Genomic DNA, 20,401 nt, shown 5'->3' with positions numbered 1-20,401 from the left:
GTATGGCCACCTTGCGTAAGGTTGGATTGTGTTGACGGTAAAACCCCTCAAACTTCGTAAAGTTCGCTATGGCACAGAAAACGCTTTTTTGTCAGAGGTAGCGCAATATAAGTACCTTAGCTTGTATATAACAAAGGATCTTTCCTGGTCAAAGCACCTTGACACAGTAATAGCACACTGTCACCGCAAGTTGTTTTTTCTAGGGCGCGTATTAAAATCCTCCACACCAACAGTACGTCTTCTGGCATACAAAACACTCGTCCGCGCCGTTTTAGAATATGCTATAGTTATATGGGACCCGTTCACTAAAAGCGATATTGGAAAGCTAGAAAGCTTACAGAAAAAAGCAGTTCGATTCATCTACAATACATATGGACGTAGTCCTATTACTAACATTTTATCTCGGAGCGGCTTGCCTTCTATAAGTGATAGAAATCGTGTATGTCGTCTAGAATTCTTTTTCCAACTAATAAATGGTCACTACAATATCGACACGTCTCACATTATCACCTATACAACAGGTTACGCTACCAAACAGCGACACTCGTTAGTTGTAACTCCATTTTGTTACGAACTTGCACCGCTGCACCACGATTACGGCTTTGTGGTCCCGTAGCGCTCGTCACCCGTTTCGTGACAGAGCGTTGGTAGCGAAGACTCCGAGCCTGGCGTCGATGAGAATAACAAAAGGGACTTTATACATTATATACAGGTTATCATACAGGACATGAACGGGTCGGCACTGGGGCCGAGTGCTCACAACAAACGCGACTGTTCTCGCACGACGACGTCCGGCGAAAACGCGTGACACATCTCACCCCAGTCGGGAGCGACACTGTCTCCCGGTGGGTCGGCGGATCCTGTTTTTCAGGCGGCGTGTCGCGTCTTTTATAATCCCCGAGGAACCATTGTCACTCAAACGGCCCAATACAAAGTCAGCACACGACGGTCGTCCGAGGGGTCCAACCAGCGACCGCGCTGGCCACCCGGTTCAAAGTTCGCGCGCGCGGTGACCTCCAGGCAAAGGGAGGTGCGGCGCCGGGCTGTCTGGCACACGCTGACACGTCCGAACACGCTGCTCGCCGAGGCTTCTCCCGCAGGACACCGCTGCCTGACGGCTCAGCATCTTGCCTTTTCAAGGGAGAATTTGGGCGCTCGCAGGATAAATTCTGCATCTTGCAGTTTCGGAATCCGGGCTTGTGGTAATGGCACAACAATTTACAACACGTGTCAACTGCTTCAAATATTCCTTTTTTTCCTAGAACTATAGTACATCGGAATAAGCTGGCCCATAAAACTGTAACACAGGACCCATTATCACTTTTCGAGACATATCTTTAACAAAGAAAAATTTTCTTTTGCACTTGCTGAGATTGTTAGCGATAGCACTGTTTTGACTCTATGATTGGGAAAGATCGCTGAAGTAACGTTGAAGCGCTTGTTCTTGCGCCTGTTTTTTGCGCCTGTCTGAAGCGCTTGTGTGCAGAATTTTTTTTAGTGCATTTCCCCATTTTTGTATTTATTTTGTTTTGTAAACTTCCTCGTGTACCACGCTGCAAAGATCTTATTTAAGATCGCAGTATTTATAAATAAATAAATAAATAAATAAAAAGTAGTGCAACGATTTGAACAATGCCGCCTCCTCCTCGCGCGCTCTGGCCGAGGCCGACGCCGCGTCGCTATTGGCCTAATAGCATCACGTGGTCCCCCTCGCCGTGCATCAGCGCCATTTTGGCTCGAGAAGCGTCTACGGAGTGGTGAGGAGTGCATGTTGGCACCGTTGCTACGCTCGAGCAGTGTAGGAGGCGCCATGGTAGAAGAGGGAGCGTGAAAGAGAGGACAAACGAGTAGGAGTGAAGGTGGAGGAGGAGAGTGTCACTACTCTACGAAGTTTAAGGGGTTTTAGTTGGATGGATGGATGGATGGATGGATGGATGGAAGGAAGGTAGGAGCGTCCCTTTCAAACGGGGTGATGGAAGTTGCCACCATGCATTTTTGTTTACCTGTGTTCTGCGTTATTAAAATTCGCCATTTTCTTTCAATACGTCTTCCTACCCTTTTAACCTTATGTCACCTCTCTACTTTTGAGCCACCAATTCTCCAATCGCCTTTTGCTAATTTCCACCGCATATTTATTTACATGACTATTATTATCTCTGAACCCTAGGGCCTCAGGAAGCGTGACTGTGCCCGCATCGACATCGGGATGGATACCATCACAATTTAGTATGAGGTCTTCTCTTGTTTCTACAGATTTACCACACACAGAACATGTGTCTTCTTCTTCGTTAAATTTATTTTTATAGCTCCGCGTTCTAAGACATCCTGATCTAGCTTCAAAGAGTAGGGCAGTGCCTCTTGAGTTATCATAAAACGCTTCCTTCCTGATCTGCTGTTTCCAGTATCGATATAGTTCCACACTATGCTTCTTTTCCATTGAATTTATCCAATTTTTACCTTCCGAGTTCTTAACCTGTCGTTTAATGCTCTTCGTCCTTGTGTCTGGCACACTTACTGGTTAGCTTCCTAGTTCTTTTCCGCCATTGTGAGTCAACGCTCTTTCTGTATAGGTATTAAATACCTTAGCTACCCACCTGTTATCGTCCGATTTCCTCAGGCGTTTTTCGTATAGGATTTTACTCTGAGCTTCCCGTGCTTCGAACGATACCCAGCCCATTTCCCTCTGTACTGCTTCGTTTGTGGTTTTCCCGTGGGCACCTACTGCTAATCTTCCCACAGCTCTCTGATTTACTTCTAGTCTCGACTGAGCCTCTGCCCTTAAACACAGGACCGCATTCCCGAAAGTAAGCCCCGGCACCATTAATCCTTCCAAATGCCTCGTTGTGCCCGCACAATGTCCTATGTTTCATTATCCCGGCATCTCTTAGCCTTTTTGCTATGAGAGACTGTTCGTGCTTGTCCGTGTACATTTGACCTTTATTTGCCCATACACCGAGATATTTGTATTCGGCCACTCGGGGTATTTCATGGCCTCGTATGTGAGCTCCAGATCAGTTGTATCGTGGAAAACATCCCACCGGACTGAGCTGCACTAAAACTGAAACCTAAACTTCGTCTCCACAGTAATTAACCAGAGTTTGCAAATCTTCCTGGCTGTCTCCCAGTGGCGTAGTAACGGGGAGGGCCGGGGGTCCGTGGGCCCCGGGTTCAAGGGGCCAGTGGGAGGGGGGGATGTCATATACGTCTGAAGACACCCGGAAATTGTCGATATCCTCGCCTTCCTCGACTACACCCGGGAAGAAGGGGGGGGGGGGGGGGAGTGGCAGAAGACTTATGGGCCCCGGTTGCCAGACGACCTAGCTACGCCACTGAGCGTAGCACTTCCGAAACCAGGCCTAGACATTTCAACTGCTGTAGACCTGCTGAGCTCTCTATAAGGCTTTGTTAATTCTTTGCGACCTCTCTTTGATACCTTCGAAGACAGAGCACGCACGCTAAGTAACAGTCAATGTTATGAGGATGAGGGCAAACGCATCGTTTTGAGTAAGCACCCGGACGGAAAAAGCGATAGTGCGCTACAAGGTAGAAAAAAAGTTTATCGTAGAGACCTACAATGTTGCACTTGACAGTCTAGGCTCTGCTTTGCGAGTGCGAAAGGCTGCCTACGCTCAACTCTGCGAAAGGTTCGGATTCTTAAAATTGCTGACAGAAGTTGGGAGCGAGGCCTCTCTGGCACAGCAGGCTGAGAAGTTGGTGTAGGCCTACAAAAATTATTTGGAGCCAGAATTTTCCTCTGAAATCGTTCAGTTTGCGAACTTTCTGCGCAACTCTGTGTGCCAGGACACGAGTCCCCTGGGAATAATGAAGTTGCTGCACGATATAAAGCTTATTGGTGCGTTTCCGAACCTTTCTATTGCCTTGCGAATGTACTTAAGCATACCCGTGTCAAACTGTGAGACCGAACGATCGTTTTCCATGTTGTCACTGATAAAAAATCGCCTTCGTTCGAGCCTCCTTGACGACAAGGTGAATTCGCTTGCAATCATGTCCGTTGAAAGTGACCTCAGCCGCGATCTATCCTTCGAACAGACGATATCTCAGTTCGCCAAAGCGAAGGCGCGAAAGATGCCACTTTAAAAGAGGACTGTTTGCGCTATACATGAATAGTTCCAATAAGTTCGTTGTGTCGCCTCCCAGCCTCCACGGTGCCAATGAAACGCTGAGCAGTGTAATTCAAGATATGCAAATCTTCGTCGTTCGTCTCTTCCTTGATCTTCTTGTTATATTTAGCGTGCTCATAAAGAACTGTATTTTTCTTGTTTCTGATAGTGCCACGTTTATTTGGTGTCGTCCTTGCTTGTCTTACTTTTAACGAAAATATTTTCAAATAATGTTTTGTAATTACAGTTGGTAATTTTCATCCGTATTCTAGTGCATTTTTGTGCTGTTTGTATTGCCTTAAGTATTGTATATATCCAGTGGCGTAGCAACGGGGAGAGTGGGGTATGTCATATACGTCTGAAGACACCCGGAACTTGTCGATATCCTCGCCTTCCTCGACTACACCCGGGGAGGGGAGGGGGGTGGCAGAAGACCTATGGGCCCCGGATGCCAGACGACCTAGCTACGCCACTGCTGTCTTCTAACAGTACAATAGAGACTTTTAGCTTGTACGCTATTCCGGTAAACGGGAGCGGTTTGGGCGGATTACCGGATGGTCGGGAAGTAAACGTGAGCGGTGAAGCCGCCTGGTGTTGTAGAGCTCAACCAGACAAACGCATAGCTAAAACTGCTGTAACTCACCATATCCTGCTTCGCCACTCGTGCAAATTTTTGGCAGCGGCGTAATTGTGAACACGATTACGCCACTGTCGAAAATTTACGCCAGCAGCTAAGCAGAATATAGTAATTAGCTCTGTGTTTGTGTGGTTGAGCTTTGCGCCACCAGCTGGCGCCACCCATCTGGCCGCTCACCTTGACGCCCCCGCTAAACCGGAAAACCGCCCGCGCTTGCCCGAATACCGGACACGCTAAAGGTCTCTAATATCGTCCGCATACATTAAACCGGTAGTCGTTGCTAAACAACCTTTCCGCCTAATCTGTACGACAGATTATACCCTAGATGGCTTCCTTGTAACCTTCTTTCCATCCCCGCAGGGGCGTCTGCGCAAGCAGGCGTTTGGTGTGTTGTGACACCACGTACCCGAGCACACGAGGGTTGGACCCTCCCGCGTGTAGCCGTGCGCGGCTTAGCCGTGTCCGGGGAAAGGGGATCCTGGGAGTTGAGCCGATGCCGGGTGTTCGGACCTTTAAGGCCCCCCGGCGGAGGCAACACACCTCTTTGGCCTCTGCTTCACGTAGACGGCACCCCCGGACTGACCCACCCGGGGGAAATCGGCAGTCGCCTTTTCCTGTCCTCCTCTTCAATCTTCGACTTTCTCTCTAGCCTTTTCATCTTGCAAGAAGGAGAAGGAAGTGATTGCTCTTACAGTAAAGGAGAAGATTTCATTTTTTGAAGCAAGTAAGAGGCTTTCGCTCTTACCTCAAATAAGCTATGCCAATGTGGCGCGACAGGGGGCAGCGCCACATCGGTCTCAGGAGTCTACAGAGGTCACAGTCAGTGGTCCTGTAGCAACTCCATCCGCCCCCTCGGTGGCAGCAGCTAGTGCTACTCCACCATCATCCAAGACGGCCCTGCAGACAGTCGTCCCGCAGGTCCCCAGGCTAAACAGAACGCCAAGGCCCGAGGCGCGTGTCTCGGCGCCTGGCTCTCGATCATCCAGCGCCTCATGAGAAGGCAATGGAGGTCGACACTAAAACCCCGGCGTCATTGACGCCAAAAGAACAGCGCTCTTCTGAGCGCCCTAAGAAGGACAAGGTCCTTATAACTCTACAGAAAAAGGGACAGGCAACCTGAACGGTTACCGCCCATTCAACGTGTACTGTCCCGTATCGCATGTCACCTTTAGTTTTTTAAGTTCGCAAACACCACTACATTTTTCATTTTAGAAACATGGCTTTCATTGTACACTGGAATTGCACAGGTCTTATACACAATATAGGTGACATCAAAGACATTATCAACACTTTTTGGCCAGTTGCAGTGTGTCTCCAAGAAACGAATCTTGGTCCGAAAAATAGCAACATTCTCAAAGGTTTCACCGTTGTCCGAAAAGACCGCGAACACTCTAGCCGTTTGTCAGGAGGAGTCGCCATAGTCGTTCAGGGCGGCACCCCTACACGAAATGTTCAACTGAATACTTCTTTCGAGGCTGTTGCCTTCACCGTTCTATCGCATAAAACCATCACCATCTGTTCACTTTACATCCCACCCCATACTCATTTTACTATTAGACAACTGGAAAATCTAATACACCAGTTGCCGGAGCCTTTTATTCTGGTAGAAGATTTTAATGCCCATTGTAGCCTCTGGGGCAGCGATAGAACAGACCAAAGAGGGCAAATAATCGAAGATTTTATTTTGTCTAACAGCATATGTCTTTTAAACTCGGGTTCACCAACATATTTCTCACCAAGCTCACGCAAATTCAGCTGTCTAGATTTAGCCTTCTGCTCATCGTCTCTTTTTAGCGATTTTAAATGGGAAGTCCCCGACACTTCATATGGAAGTGATCATTTGCCGGCATTTCTCAAGCTCTCATCCACATTACCTACAATAAACTCTAAGCCACGTCGCTGGAAAATACATCTTGCCGACTGGCCGCTTTTTATGAAACATGCAAAACTTGAAGATGTCTGTTTAAGTGAACTCAATGTAAATGAAATTAATGAGAAGTTCACTGCAGTTTTAATTTCAGCGGCAGAAAAGGCAATACCTCAAACATCCAGTCTAGTGCGCAAAAAAAGTTTCCCCTGGTGGACCCCCGAGTGCACAGAAACCAAAAAGCTTCAAAATAGGGCCTGGGGTATGTTACGAAGACACCCCACCTATACCAACCTTTTATGCTTTAAACAGGCCAAAGCCAAGGCACGATTTATCAGAAGACAGGCAGAAAAATCGTCGTGGAAGAAATGCGTATCTTCCATAAACAGTACAGTTACGTCTAAACGCATGTGGGAACAGGTAGGAAAGTTTCGGGGAGATTACTCATCTTACACAATACCGTTACTTACAAGTCCAGACACACAAACAACAATACAAGAACAGGCAGATATACTTGGCGAACATTTCCGTGACGTATCCTGTTCAGGAAATTATACGAAGGAATTCTTACAGTACAAACAGTCTGCTGAAAAACAGAAGCTACCCACTACTGGCGCGTTAAATGAACCGTACAATTCCCCCCTCACACAACAAGAAATAAACAGAGTCCTTTCTGCAGGTAAAAACACAGCGCCAGGACACGACCGTATCCACTACGCCATGCTGGCTCATCTATCCCAGGCATATGTAGAAGCTCTCCTTAAGTTTTTCAACATAATCTGGGAATCTGGTATAATGCCCGAAGAATGGAAAAAAGCAATAGTAGTTCCATTTCTAAAAGCCGGTAAATCCCCAACATCCGCGAGCAACTACAGACCCATTTCCCTCACAAGCTGTCTGGCAAAATCATATGAAAGCATTATCTACATTAGACTCTCATTTATCTTAGAATCAAGACACCTCATAGACCCCCACCAGTGTGGATATCAAAAGGGCTGTTCAACCACTGACCATCTTGTCCGTCTAGAACATGAAATTCGATATGCATTTTTACACAAACAACACTGTCTAGCAGTTTTCTTCGATTTAGAAAAAGCTTACGATACCACATGGAGATATGGAATTTTAAAAGACCTGGCTGACCTCGGCATCCGGGGTAAAATGCTGAACTGCCTAGCTGATTTTATGAGTAATAGAACATTTCAGGTACGTCTGGGCTCAGTACTATCTCATACATTTAAACAGGAAAATGGTGTTCCACAAGGCTGTGTTCTCAGCACGACACTTTTTATAGTAAAAATGAACACAGTTAATAAGATCATACCGTCGTCTCTTATGTACTCCTTATACGTAGACGATCTCCAAGTGGCTTGCCGTGCCTCAAATTTGCTAACCTGTGAGAGGCAGCTCCAGATAACAATTAATAAACTTACACAATGGGCTAACAAAAATGGTTTCCGTTTCTCCACACAGAAAACAGTTACTGTTTTGTTCTCTCAGAAACGAGGGCTACACAGCGATCCAGTCCTAAAATTGAACGACACCATACTGCCGGTGAAACAAGACCATAAGTTTTTAGGAGTAACCTTTGACACCAAACTTAACTTCCTAACTCACATAAAAGCACTGAAGATTAAAGCAAATAAAGCTCTAAATATCCTTAAAATTCTGTCTCATAAGCACTGGGGTTCCGACCGAACGTGCCTTTTACGTGTTTACCGGTCTCTTGTGCGTAGCCTTTTAGACTACGGCTCCGTGGTTTACGGCTCAGCCAGACAGTCCTACATCCAACGACTTGACCCGGTACATAACCTTGGACTGCGACTGGCAAGTGGTGCCTACTGAACTTCACCTATTCCAAGTTTATACGTCGAGTGTAATGAACCCTCCTTACAGCACCGCAGAGCATTCCTCACTTTTTCCTACGTACTAAGAATTCAGTCATCACCACAACACATATGCTACAACATCCTCACACAATGCAACTCACGCCTACACTATACAAATAAACCGAACATGATCAAACCGCTTGTCCTGCGATATGAGGAATATGTCCGGGATTATGACATTCCTTGCGAAGTCCTAGAGGTGGCCAGAAAGCCACAGCGTTTGCCCCCATGGTACGATTTTGAACCGTTATGTGACTGGACATTGACAAATTTAATAAAGAAAGACACCCCACGCGAACACATTACACAAGAATTCCGTGAACTTCAGGAGAAATATAAAAATAACGTGCAATATTACACTGATGGCTCCAAAACGAAAGAACACGTGGGTGTGGGGGTCATAACGGAAAATTGGGAAAAAAGTATTCGATTGCCACAACACGCCTCTGTTTTCACGGCCGAAGTTTTCGCCATATGGGTTGTGAAAAAAATTATCGCTGATAAACACACAAATGCAGTCATATACACAGATTCTTTAAGCACACTGAAGGCACTGCATGTGAAATCTGAGTGTGAACCCCTGATTGGAGACATTTTAAACATGGTGGCTTTTAATGAATACGGGAGGTCAATTCCTTTCTGCTGGGTCCCAAGCCATGTTGGGATACCGGGTAACGAAGCAGCTGATATATATGCATTGATGGCAGCACACGAAGACATTACAAACACAACACTCCCATACAAAGATAGCATCCGCGCAATTAGAAAAGCCTTAACGGTAAAATGGCAACGCGAATGGGACCGTTATTCCGACAACAAGCTACATCTCACGAAACCCATAGTTGGGGAGTGGAAGTCATGCTAACATCAGGAGCGGTTCATCGAAGAAGTTTTGTGCCGACTACGCATCGGGCACACACATATCACGCACAATTACCTACTTAGGAAAGAAGACACACCAACATGCGAGAAATGTCAACAGCCACTAGCAGTTATGCACATATTACTCACATGTACGCAGATTGAAACACACAGACGAGCACTCTTACACAAATTATATGAACAACACATACTGTTACACCCTGCTCTAATTTTAGGCGATGATCCACTAGTCCCATTTTGTGACGTCCGTAAATTTTTAGACGACACTGGATTTTTACATAAAATATAGATTATTAACACAGTCTTTCACTTTATAAACTGTATTTTAGAACAGCTCGTGTTTGGCGCAGCATAGCCTTAGCTGCTTTTGCGCCATTAAACCCCATTAAACTAACTAACTTCTTTCCATACTTGTCATATAAAGCATGAACAGCAGCGGTGATACAGGACAGCTTGCCTTAATCCTTTGCGTACCTCGACAGTTGTCGTACTCTTAATTCCTTCCCATGTTATTTCAACATTATTTTCTCGACATATTTCCTGTAGAAAATCAATTACCTCATGACCGATACCTTCATCTTTTAATATGTTCCACAGGCGTTCCCTGTTCACGTTGTCGTATGCACCCCTCATGTCTAGGAAGGCTAAATACAGGGGTCCATTTTCCGCCTTAGCTATTTCTATGCACTGGGTAAGCACGAACAGGCTATCATCTAAGCGCCTACCACTTCTGAACCCGTTCTGAAATCCTCCGAGTATTCTATTACTTTCTACCCATGACTGCATCTTTAATTTCACCGCCTGCATCGCCAGCCTATATATAACTGATGTTATCGTAATTGGTCAGAAGGATTTTATGTTCTTCTTATCACCTTTCCCTTTATAAATCAAATTGATTCTACTCTGTTTCCAGTTGTGCGTAATTTGCTTATTTGTTATGACTGCCTCCAATGCTTTTATCAGCGTTTCCTTGGTTCTTGGGCCAAGTTCATTAATTAACTTGATTGGAATTTCGTCTATCCCTGCCGACGTGCGTTTTGGAACATTTGCTTCCGCCTTTTTCCAGTTAAGATTGGTCAGTTCTAAGCGGTTTTCTATTGTGCTATCCTGTGTTGCTCCCTCATTCGGGGCGATTACCCTATCGTCTTTCCTAAATGACTCTGCTATAACTGAACCAACGTAGTTCACAGCGTCATCTCCCTCTAAACAATTTTCCTCGGCATCGTGAATCTGTTCCTGCTTTCTGTGATTCGCTTTACCCAGCTAGCTTATATGGTTCCAGAATTTCCTTGACCCCCCTTTAGTTGCATCGCGAACTTCAGCCAGCCAGCGATCAGAGGACTGCTTTATTTTAGCCTGGACGAGGACCTGCACTTGTTGTTTCTTTTGTCGATAAGATTCCCATTTTTGGCCTATTTCCTCTTCAGATAACTGCGCCCTCTTTGCTTCTCTGTGTTCCCGTGATGCCAACCGTCGTTGTTCGATGGCCTCTCTAATTTCCTTATTCTACCAACTTCGTGGCTTCCTCTTTCCTCTCCAGCGGTTTATTCATTTCACGTCTTTTATTTTTGTACTAATGAGTAGTTCCAACTGATTATAATCCCACCTTTCCATGGAATGTTTCTCTATTGCTTCCTCTATGCCGGCCGCTATTTGCACTATTTGTTCGTCTTTTAATTTTGCGTACTGTTTTTGACTTCCCTGCATTTCTCTTTTGAGCAGGGCTCCCAACTGTAGACTAATACGGTTATGATCACTTCCGAGGCTGTAGTTCCCCTCTTCGTCTATTTCCATTATTGCGAGCTTGCTATACATCCCCAGCGACATTAAGCAGTAGTCAATGGTCGTTTGTCTGTTACGGGATTCCCACGTGATTTGTCCCTCACACTTAGTTTCTCTATTTACTATAACTAGGTTGTGTCACTCACAGAAGTCTAGCATCAACTTCCCGTTACAATCTGTGTATCCATCCAGATCCTCGATGTGGCAATTCATGTCAGCCAGCAGACAAATATCGGCACCTTCTCCAAACTGCTTTATATCGTCATCGAGACACTTCACTAGATCCTCGTTCTCTTACGTGCATTTGTCCCCTGTCCCTAAAAAACTACTCCTAGCCATGTCTTTATACCGGCAATTGTACCTGCTACCCAGAAGAAAAAGAAGAAACCTTACTGAAGAATAGTCCGGCAGTTTTTGTTGTGGTGGCCTCAGGTGGCGGCTCGTAGTCCTTGTACTCGAGTGGCGTCTTCGGCTTGCCGGACGGCCCAGAGCTGGTCTGCCAGCTCTAAACTTTTGAGAGCCGCCTCCCAGCGGCGGCGACGCCTACGGAGAAGGTCCCCGGCGGCTCCCGCATCCGGGGCGGCGTCGGGAAGAAGCGAGCTCGAGCCTTCCTGTACTCTGGCAATGGCCGCGATTATGAACGCGTCGCGAACGGAGCTGGTTTGATTACCGTTGTTGCAGGCACATTCCCAGAGCATGTGTCGCAGCGTTGCTCTCTGTGCGCAAGTTTTACACGCACGCGTCTGTTGGATATAAACGCGGAAAGCAGTGGTGTAAGATAGCGGTGCTAGGGTAGGTGTGTGTCTGGAGCAAGCGTAAAGTTACGGCCTCGTTACTGTTCAATTTATCGTGCGGTGGCGGGAATGTGCGTCTTTCGAGTCTGTAGTGTTGGGTGAGGTCTCTGAACGTGGTTAAGCGACCGCCCAACGCCCGCTGTGTTTCTTGTTGCTGCATTTTTGTCGTAGTGTCCCGATCCGGCAGATCCGATGCCTCGCTCTCGGGGGCGGAGGCGGCGGCCACATAATCAGCGGCGGCTCGGAGTGTGAGACCTCGAGCCGTGGCGTGGGCCGCCTCGTTGCCCGCGAGCGGAACCCAGACATGTTCTTTGCAAGTTGACTTTATTCTTTGCCAATTTGTTCCTTGATATATCAGCATACCCACTCCTCTTCCCTTCCTCTCCGTTGTTGTTCTGTTGCTCCCTTCCCAGACGTAGCCCTCAATAAACGGTGGGTCTTCTAGATCCCTGAGATGTGTTTCCCTACTTATTCGTCCTTTAACTGCTGTTCTATTTCTAACCACTTCGCTCTCTTTCTACCGCCTTGCATGTTTATGTACCTGATCCTGGTGTTAATCTTTTTTTTTTCTTCCTGGACCTCCTAGTGGCCATTTTATTGGCGTCAGCCTCTATAGCTGTATAGCTCTATAGCCTCTATAGTTGACGGGCTGTCGAAGCTCCGCGGTGTGAGCGCTTGGTGTGCGCGTGGGCGTGTCGTGCGCGTTGTGCGCTTCTGTGTGTCGACTGTGAGTCATGTCGCGCAGAGCCAGACGCCGCCCTCTCTTCCGTCGTTCTTTCGCGCGCTGGCTCGCTTGCTCGATATGCCGCTCCGACTCAAACCGGTGGAGTGGCGACGCGTGAAAGGCCTGCGAAATGCACAGCGGGAACGACCAACCGTTGTGCATTTCGCAGGCCTTTCATTTCGGACGCCGTCATTGCCGCATCATTGTGGTTAGACGGTCGGCGCGCCTGACCATGCGTGATCACACCAAGCTATGCGCCCAAGCCTGCCGAGACCATACCATTGAGTCCCATGAATATTAAAGCAACTAGTCTCCGGCTGTTTTTATGCTTGTTAAGAGGTCAGTGGTCGGTCATAAGTACTGTTGATGTGCAAGGAACACGTTCGTTCGTTGTTTTGCTCTCTCGCCAACTATTGGGGGCGAGAAGTTACGGAGTCGCCATCTGGCGGAAGCGCCTCCTTTGCGTAGTATGAGGGATCGCGCGGCGCGGTCCTCATAGGTTTCGCTTACGGCGCTCAATAAAAACACCACGCGGCAGCCCTCTTGGACATTTATGCAGGCATTCTCAATACGAGGGAAGTTTTTGACTTTCGATATAATAATCTTGGGCAAACTGAAAGCACAGGATCGTTTGCAGACGCTATCTCTTTGCCGAATACGCACAGTGAACGCCACTGCGCGCGCGGTCGCCGCGATGGAGTCTCCCGAACCGGCTTCTTGCGCGTGAAATGTACGTAGGCAAACGCTGAGAGTAAACTATGTGAAATATGTTCTTATACTGGGTTGTCTGTATAACCAAATGTAGCATAACAGAATGAAGCCTCAATGCAGCGACCGACTGCTGTTACGATCGGCCTGCAGGGGTACTGCTCTGCAAACCTATCTCAGCCCGCTGCAGTTGTTTCGATCGACCCGCGGGGGTGGGGTCCTTCAGAGAACCGGCGACGCCGGCAACGCTAACCGACCATGTACTCCCTTTGGAGAACTGGAGACCATAGCAAAGTTAATCAACCATGCGCCTCCTTCTTTGAGTCGACGGCGCCTGCAAGTGAAGCCACGTTTGGCGGACCGTGTATTGTTACCTAGTTCGCTGTGGCTTCATGATCTATTTGCAGCAAAGAAGCTTCTCGGAAAAGGGTGTATTGCGGTGCATTTTTCCTCGGGCCCCAGGATTCGTCATAGTCGGCTGCCACTCGTGGCGGCTACCTCAGAAGTCAGCGCTGGAATTAAGAGGCGCCGGCTGGGGTCAAGCGTGACAACCTGGCTACGAAGACTATACTCAACTCGGTGGGTTCTGGGAATCCAAAGTGTGTACGTGAGTGTATGAGCCCTCCCCTCAAAGGCGGGTCCGCTACGCCTCCAACGACTGTGGACGGTCCGATCAGACGAAGGTTGGACAGCAGTTTTCCCTCACCTAGGGATCTAGGGAGGACAGTGTGTTCTTAAGCAGCTGTGTGCTCTACAAGCGGTGTGCTTGGTGCTCGTGTGCATCGTCTCGCGTGCTCCATTTGGGAGTCATGCTAGACTGTTGAAATGTATGTCATGTTTTAATGTAAATATTGTAATTAAATCCTGTACTCTTAGTTCCCGACGAAGAGCCAGGTCCTCCCTACAACCCCGACCACAAACCTTACAATGCTTGTCCGCGCACTATGTTTTACTTTCGCCGTGAGCGCGTTTTTTCACCGTGCCGTAAGCTTTAGGCCACAACATATGAGCATTCGACATCATACTAGCAACCATTTTTGCGTGTACACTATCAGAACTGTTTAAAAATAATTTCGTTATAGAGACTTCGACGCCTACGGCGACTGTGATGTGCCGTCGCAACGATTCAATCTTTTTTGTCTTCTAAATTCTTGGACATTTGAATATTATTTCTCAAATTGCGTCGCACTGTATGTTTGTCGGTCTTCTCAGCGTGCGATTTCCCTCTGCTTCTTTTTCGAAATCCAGTGCATTAATTCATAACACAAACATGACCATATACCATGCTTCTTTTAATGCACTTCTTACCGCTCCCTTTCCATTCCAATGAACTTGCCAGAATCCTGTATCAAACAGTTCATAGACCTAATAAAGCGTCATGACATTAGCCAGGCGCGGGCGAGCGTCTAAGTGCGCGTTTTCTGCCACTCTCTCAACATCGCGCAATCCCGGCGCCATAGCAGAAATCTTCCTCGCGTCTGTGCTTGCTGCACACCCGAGTTGCAGCCGATGGCTGTCTGCCGGTTCTAAGTTTCGCCAGCCAAGCTTCACACAGCTCCTTGCCCTGCGGCTACGTGTGAATAATGCTGACACCGGGCTCCGTTGCGTGTGTCCGGCACTGCGGCACCGAGCTGTAGCCTACCATGCTGCACGCCTCCAAAGGCAGCCAATACCTATTATAGTACTTTGAAATGTTGTCAAGCAGACACCCAAGGCGGGAAAGCATCACCACTTAATCAGAACCGCGGCGCAGGTGGGACTTTAAACTTTCGTTTTCAGCTCGCTTCGGCGCTTCCGAAGCAGCCGACGCGGCCGCTGTGTCCACGTGATCCCTCATGCCACGTCACGCCGATAGTGGCGCCAGCTTTTCCAGTGGTGGAGCTCGCCGCCAAAATTTCGGCCACTCTCTATCGTTCTTTCGTTCGCTCGTTCGTTCGGGCCATTCGCTTGTACCGACATTCATCGACGGTGGTTTCTGCACATTGTTTTTGTATACATTGTGCTCACAGTAGAATTCACCGCAACACTTTCTGCAGAGTACCGTTCGTATATTAACGGATGTACCGATGCATTCCTTCGGTGCCATCGAAAGTGATGTTCGCTCTTTAACTCGATCCCTAGGTTCGTGCGTAATATAGAAAAACGCCTTATAAATACACCGCATGAGGATGCTTACAAAATGGAACAGGGGAATGATTATCATGCCATCTGTAAAATACATCTCATTGTGTAAGAAACTGAAAAAAATGCGTAGAAAGAAAACAAATCGATTAGGTCGGGCACTCCGCTCAGTGTGTGTATACACACACTGAGCGGAGTGCCCGGAGTGTATACACACTGAGCGGAGCGTATCCTTCAGTTCCTACGTGCGATGGCAAGTTTTTCCATTCTACGATAGTGCGCGGTATTAACGAATGTGCAAAACGACGAGAGTGACATATCGATCGCTTCACATTTGTACAAGTGGTCATGACAAAAAAATTACTGCAGCGCACTGAAAGAAATCGTCAGAAAGAATTGAATGATGATAAAGCTTATAAAAAAGCCAAAGCTATTGAAGTAGAGGATACACTGTCAGAATCAGCATTAACACCCGCATGGTCTACTGACCGGCAGTGCTCTTCCGAAGTCGGTGTGGAGCCGTTGTCCGCGTCAAAAAGAGCGGTTTCAATGTTACTGCGCGCGCGCTCCACTCCTTCGTGGCCTGTTGCAGTGTCAAGTTCGTTTGCAATCGTTCGTCTATTCTCACGTGAGGTAAACACCACAAAGGGATTCTTTTTCCTAGCCGAGTTCATGCTAATGCAGGGCGAATACAGCTGCAGCAATTGACACGAGTGCCGCTTGATAAATTGAGAAATATCCAGCCAAGGACGGCGCCGTCGAAAACCTAGCACGCTAACTGAACAGATACGGCCAGACTATTGAAAACGTTTTCTAAACGTTTTCTAAACGTTTTCTAAACGCTAACAGCGCTCCATGCAACTACGTTTTCCTCAATATTTAAATAAATTATGGTTGGCCTCGGTTGGCCTCGGTAGCAAATGCGCTTCAGTAAGCTTATTGAAGGCACCTCCAGTCTTGTATGACAGACGTCGTACAATGTGGACGCTGTGATACGGCCAGCCCTGTATGCAAACCATCGAGTACTCATCGACTGTTGCCTAGTCCTTGCCTCTATGCTGCTGACTGCATCGTCACTAATCTGCAGCTTACTGTAAACAACACTGCAGCGTCGTGCCAGCTGGTCATAAGACAAGCTCTGTGCACTGCGGTCGTACAGTCGACGCAAGTCTGCACCATTGCAGGCTCTTGCCGCAGGCACATACATGTCGCTGTACGTGGGGTCCGTGCTCACCACGACTGGCCGATGTCCGGAGTTTAAAAGATGGCCAAAGAAGCTGTTCCACTCTTCTTTCGTTGGAGCAGGGGCCTTAGTACGCGCGGTCACACTGGCTGCACAAACTGAAGTTCCTTCACAATCGAGCCGACGTTTCTTCCGCGCACTCGACGCGAAATCCATGGCAGCAACGGGCCGCACTTCCACTTTTCGTACGTGGGCTGGAAGCCAGGCATTTGCGATGTCAGTGCAAGACCGTTCTTGCCGTCCACGCACACCGTACTCGAGGAAAAAAAGAACGGCGGCAACATGAGCGCAGGCCTCGCCGTTCCCTGCCATGCAAGTGCAGTGCGCAGCGTTTATGTCGCCGTCGCTCCTGGCCAACACCCACACTGTTAGCGGAGCCTGGTTGAGGCTCTGCGAGTGGTTTACCTGCGAATAAAACGCGGCATCAGCACATGTTATGGTGCAAAAGAGGACGCCTTACCTTTGTTATGATGATTATGGTATCGGCAGACACCACCTTCACAGACGGCTCGTGCACCCAGCCGCTCGTCACAAAATTGTGGGCCTCCAGCGCCTTCCGCGACTTCAACTGCTTACGCGTCGTGAAGCTGGTCCTCAGAACCAAGAATTCGTAGATGTCTGAGCTATCCACGCACGGCCACAAGCCAATGTCTTTGATGCAGTCGCTTGCACGCATCGTAAAAGGGTCCATGCCAATTGCTTTTGTCTTGATCTCGTAACGTTGTCTGTCACGTTCAGATAACGTTGCTGCATAGTCTCTAACAACTGAAGTCATTGTCTTTGTGAACAGGCAACTTGCAGCGCGTCACTGGAGCGGTGATTCCATTTATCGTCGCAGCATGCTGCACTAGCGGTTGCGGAGGCTACAGCGGGCGTCTGCTAAGGAGTACTACAAGATGGCCGCTCACCCACAATGCACCGCGCCGCCTGATTTCGTGCATACACCCTATATAAGCTATTCTGCTTGCGATGTTTTTAATGCGTCGAGTTTGGGCAAAAATCTGTTTGAGGCGTTGATTCCATTAATACGACGTTTTGAGGACTTTGTGTGCTACCTGGGGGGTAACTGCATTTTGCCATTTCCAAAAAATCGATATGGCTTGTACGGAGCGCTCGCTTCAAAGCCCACTGAAACGAAAAGTTTAGAAGTTAGTTCATTATTTTTGTTAATTAGCGACTAATTATCACCAGTCGCTACATGGTCGCCACCACGGCGGTATGTCTCCGAATAAACCGTCCTTTTATTTCAAGACTGCTATTTTTAAATATTGCTTAAGGTATTCGTAGAAACGCCTGGTATGAAAATTCTGCTTTCAACTTTCGTATTTTAGTGGTCCTTCTCTGCGTGCATGTGTGATTTGCGCTGCCGTTCAAACCACGCATTTCTACCACTAGCCATAGTATCATTACAATTCCAGCTGTCTCTTTAGTTTTCTGAAAATTTTTATTCAGGATTGATGAGCGCTTCTGCTATGAGAGCATTTCCTCATTTCGTAAATGTTTGGATGCTTTGCCACGTTTGCCTGAAGAGCGAACGAAACTACACGTGAAAACATAAAAGTGGCGATAGGGATTTGCAGCATGTTCCTGAAAATTGAGAACGAACGAACTCGTCGACATTATTAAATTTTGTCTTACGGTGTTTTCCGCCGCAGTGCACCGTTTATTTTGTGGCCTCCGAAATTTTTGCCATGCGAATCTCGGAGGCTGCGTAGCGCTCTACCGCGTCCTCCGCCAGCTGCGCTGGGAGCGCCGAAGTGCTGGAAGCTGTGCCCGTGTCGGCTGTGTACCGCAAGCCGTACATGTGTTTGCCGCCGGCGTCGTTGAACCTGGCTTGACTGAGCGCGCCTGGGTCTTCACCATCAGAGGCTTCTCCTGTTTATGGGAGGAAACACGGCGTCCGCCATGCCGTCACCCGTGATCGTAGCCGCCACTGCCAAGCACACCGCCACTGTAAGTTAGGCTTATACTAATCAAACTTCCGAGTTTTGTTGTATCGATTGTGTCATGCCCGTTTCTCCGCTGCTCGGCCGTCATCATTTGACGCTGCAGTGAAAGTGCGAAAACGGAACGAGTGTTCCGTTCGTCCGCTGCGATCGTAATTCCGATCAGAAGTTTCCGGTTAGGTACGACCAGTGCGGTACGCCGAAAGCTGTCGTGTTGCTCGCTAAAAACACCCTTCCTGTGTAGACGTACTGCACGCAGCGATCGCCCACTTAACCGACACGTTTTCACACGTTGCGTGGAGTGCTTGAAATACGGAAAGGTCGCGCTCTGAAATGGAAAGCTGGCAAAATCGATACGAGGAGCACACTTGGCGTGCTGCTGGGAGGCGCAGTAGCGTGTAAGCGGACAAGCTTGCGCTGCGTGTCGGCACACATTTCTAATTCAGGCTTGGTGATACCGATCGCACGAGCCGACGTCGCTTAGTTAAATTCTGTTCGCAACCTCCTAGTTGACACTGAGTGTAGGCACTTTGTAATTACGCGAAACCATGAAATCACATAGAGCCATTGCCTCTCCATGCCAACAGGAGAAAAAAAATCATAATAAAAGTAAGAACCGGAAGGTGAGCAGTTTTTCAGTCTGAGAATGGTCGATAGCTGTGGGGGGAACGGCGCGCACAGACTGATTGAACCTCTTTGCGCGTATTGCCCCCCCCCCTTTTTTTCACGTTTTTTTTTGTTAAGTCTCTAGTTATTAGAAGTCGGAAGAAAATGAGCAACGCTTATCCAAATGTAAACTTTGAAGCACGAGTGATTCGGCAATCTTAAGATTAGAGAGTTTTAGAATTGGGGGCCCAAGCGGCTTGGGGACCCAAGAAAATTGCGCGCCACAAGTGCGCATGCGCAGAACCCAAGCCAGTCTTGCGTTCTTGCGTTCGCGTTAACCCAAGACCCAAGAATCGAAAACTAGCGTGGGCCCCCAAGCCGTCTTGGGCCGCCCTCGTGGGTGACAGCGATGGCGTACAGCAGATGGTCGCAGAGCATACGTTATTTACTTCAACTGATTTTCGTCATTTCACATGGGTGAACTCGCAGTTTTTTCGCAGCGCGTCACAAGAAAACACCAACTAAGAGTACTTTGCTTCGATTGGCTTTACTTGGCTTAGAATCGCACACTTAATTCGCAATGCTAACCGGTACTAACACAGTTTCTTACATTTTATTGTTTGTTCTTCTTGCTCAAAAATGCATTCTGTTTGTTTTCACGTGTAAGAAAAGTGGTTCATTGTTTTTTCTTTCAAGCACCTTTCTATTTTCCACACTGCGGCGCCCCGAGCGCTCAACCCAACGCTGTCTGCGTTCAACCCAATCCTCAAACTCTGCTGCTCACATAGACCCAAGAGCAACCGACGCAACGCGGCTTGGGGGCCCAGAGCCTTGCGCCCCCAATTCTAAAACTCTCTATTAATAGAGAGTTTTAGAATTGGGGGCCCAAGCGGCTTGGGGACCCAAGAAAATTGCGCGCGACAAGTGCGCATGCGCAGAACCCAAGCCAGTCTTGTGTTCTTGCGTTCGCGTTAACCCAAGACCCAAGAATCGAAAACTAGCGTGGGCCCCCAAGCCGTCTTGGGCCGCCCTCGCGGGTTACAGCGATGGCGTACAGCAGATGGTCGCAGAGCAAACTTTA

At 48.0% G+C, this 20,401-nt stretch overlaps 2 protein-coding genes across 2 annotated transcripts in view; one reads left to right on the top strand and one right to left on the bottom strand.

Annotated features, from left to right (window-relative positions):
• Positions 1–15,810: 15,810 nt before the first annotated feature.
• Positions 15,811–17,824, bottom strand: LOC139061360 (uncharacterized). Its single transcript, XM_070541314.1, has 2 exons — positions 17,229–17,824; positions 15,811–17,173 (listed from the first exon to the last, which is right to left on the bottom strand). Exons 1-2 carry the CDS (start codon positions 17,541–17,543, stop codon positions 16,361–16,363), a joined length of 1,128 nt encoding a protein of 375 aa, XP_070397415.1. The 5' UTR covers positions 17,544–17,824; the 3' UTR covers positions 15,811–16,360.
• Positions 17,825–18,505: 681 nt separating this feature from the next.
• The window catches only part of Apt1 (Acyl-protein thioesterase 1), a 44,399-nt gene continuing 42,503 nt past the window's right edge, over positions 18,506–20,401 (top strand). The window contains exon 1 of the mRNA XM_070541315.1: positions 18,506–18,721. Within this exon, the coding sequence (XP_070397416.1) occupies positions 18,650–18,721 (72 nt within the window). The 5' untranslated portion in view covers positions 18,506–18,649. The remainder of the gene's footprint in view (positions 18,722–20,401) is intronic.

The sequence above is a fragment of the Dermacentor albipictus genome, chromosome 6 (genome assembly GCF_038994185.2).
Source record: "Dermacentor albipictus isolate Rhodes 1998 colony chromosome 6, USDA_Dalb.pri_finalv2, whole genome shotgun sequence".
NCBI classification, from domain to species: domain Eukaryota; kingdom Metazoa; phylum Arthropoda; class Arachnida; order Ixodida; family Ixodidae; genus Dermacentor; species Dermacentor albipictus.
The sequence above is the reverse complement of the archived record's forward strand: the minus strand, read 5'-3'. Positions and strand labels throughout refer to the sequence as shown.

Excerpts from the sequence above, each read along its gene's own strand:
- LOC139061360 (XM_070541314.1), bottom strand. The coding sequence starts at position 17,543 with ATGACTTCAGTTGTTAGAGACTATGCAGCAACGTTATCTGAACGTGAC. Across the intron at positions 17,174-17,228 it reads CCATAATCATCATAACAAAG|GTAAACCACTCGCAGAGCCT; the intron begins GTAAGGCGTCCT and ends TTTTATTCGCAG.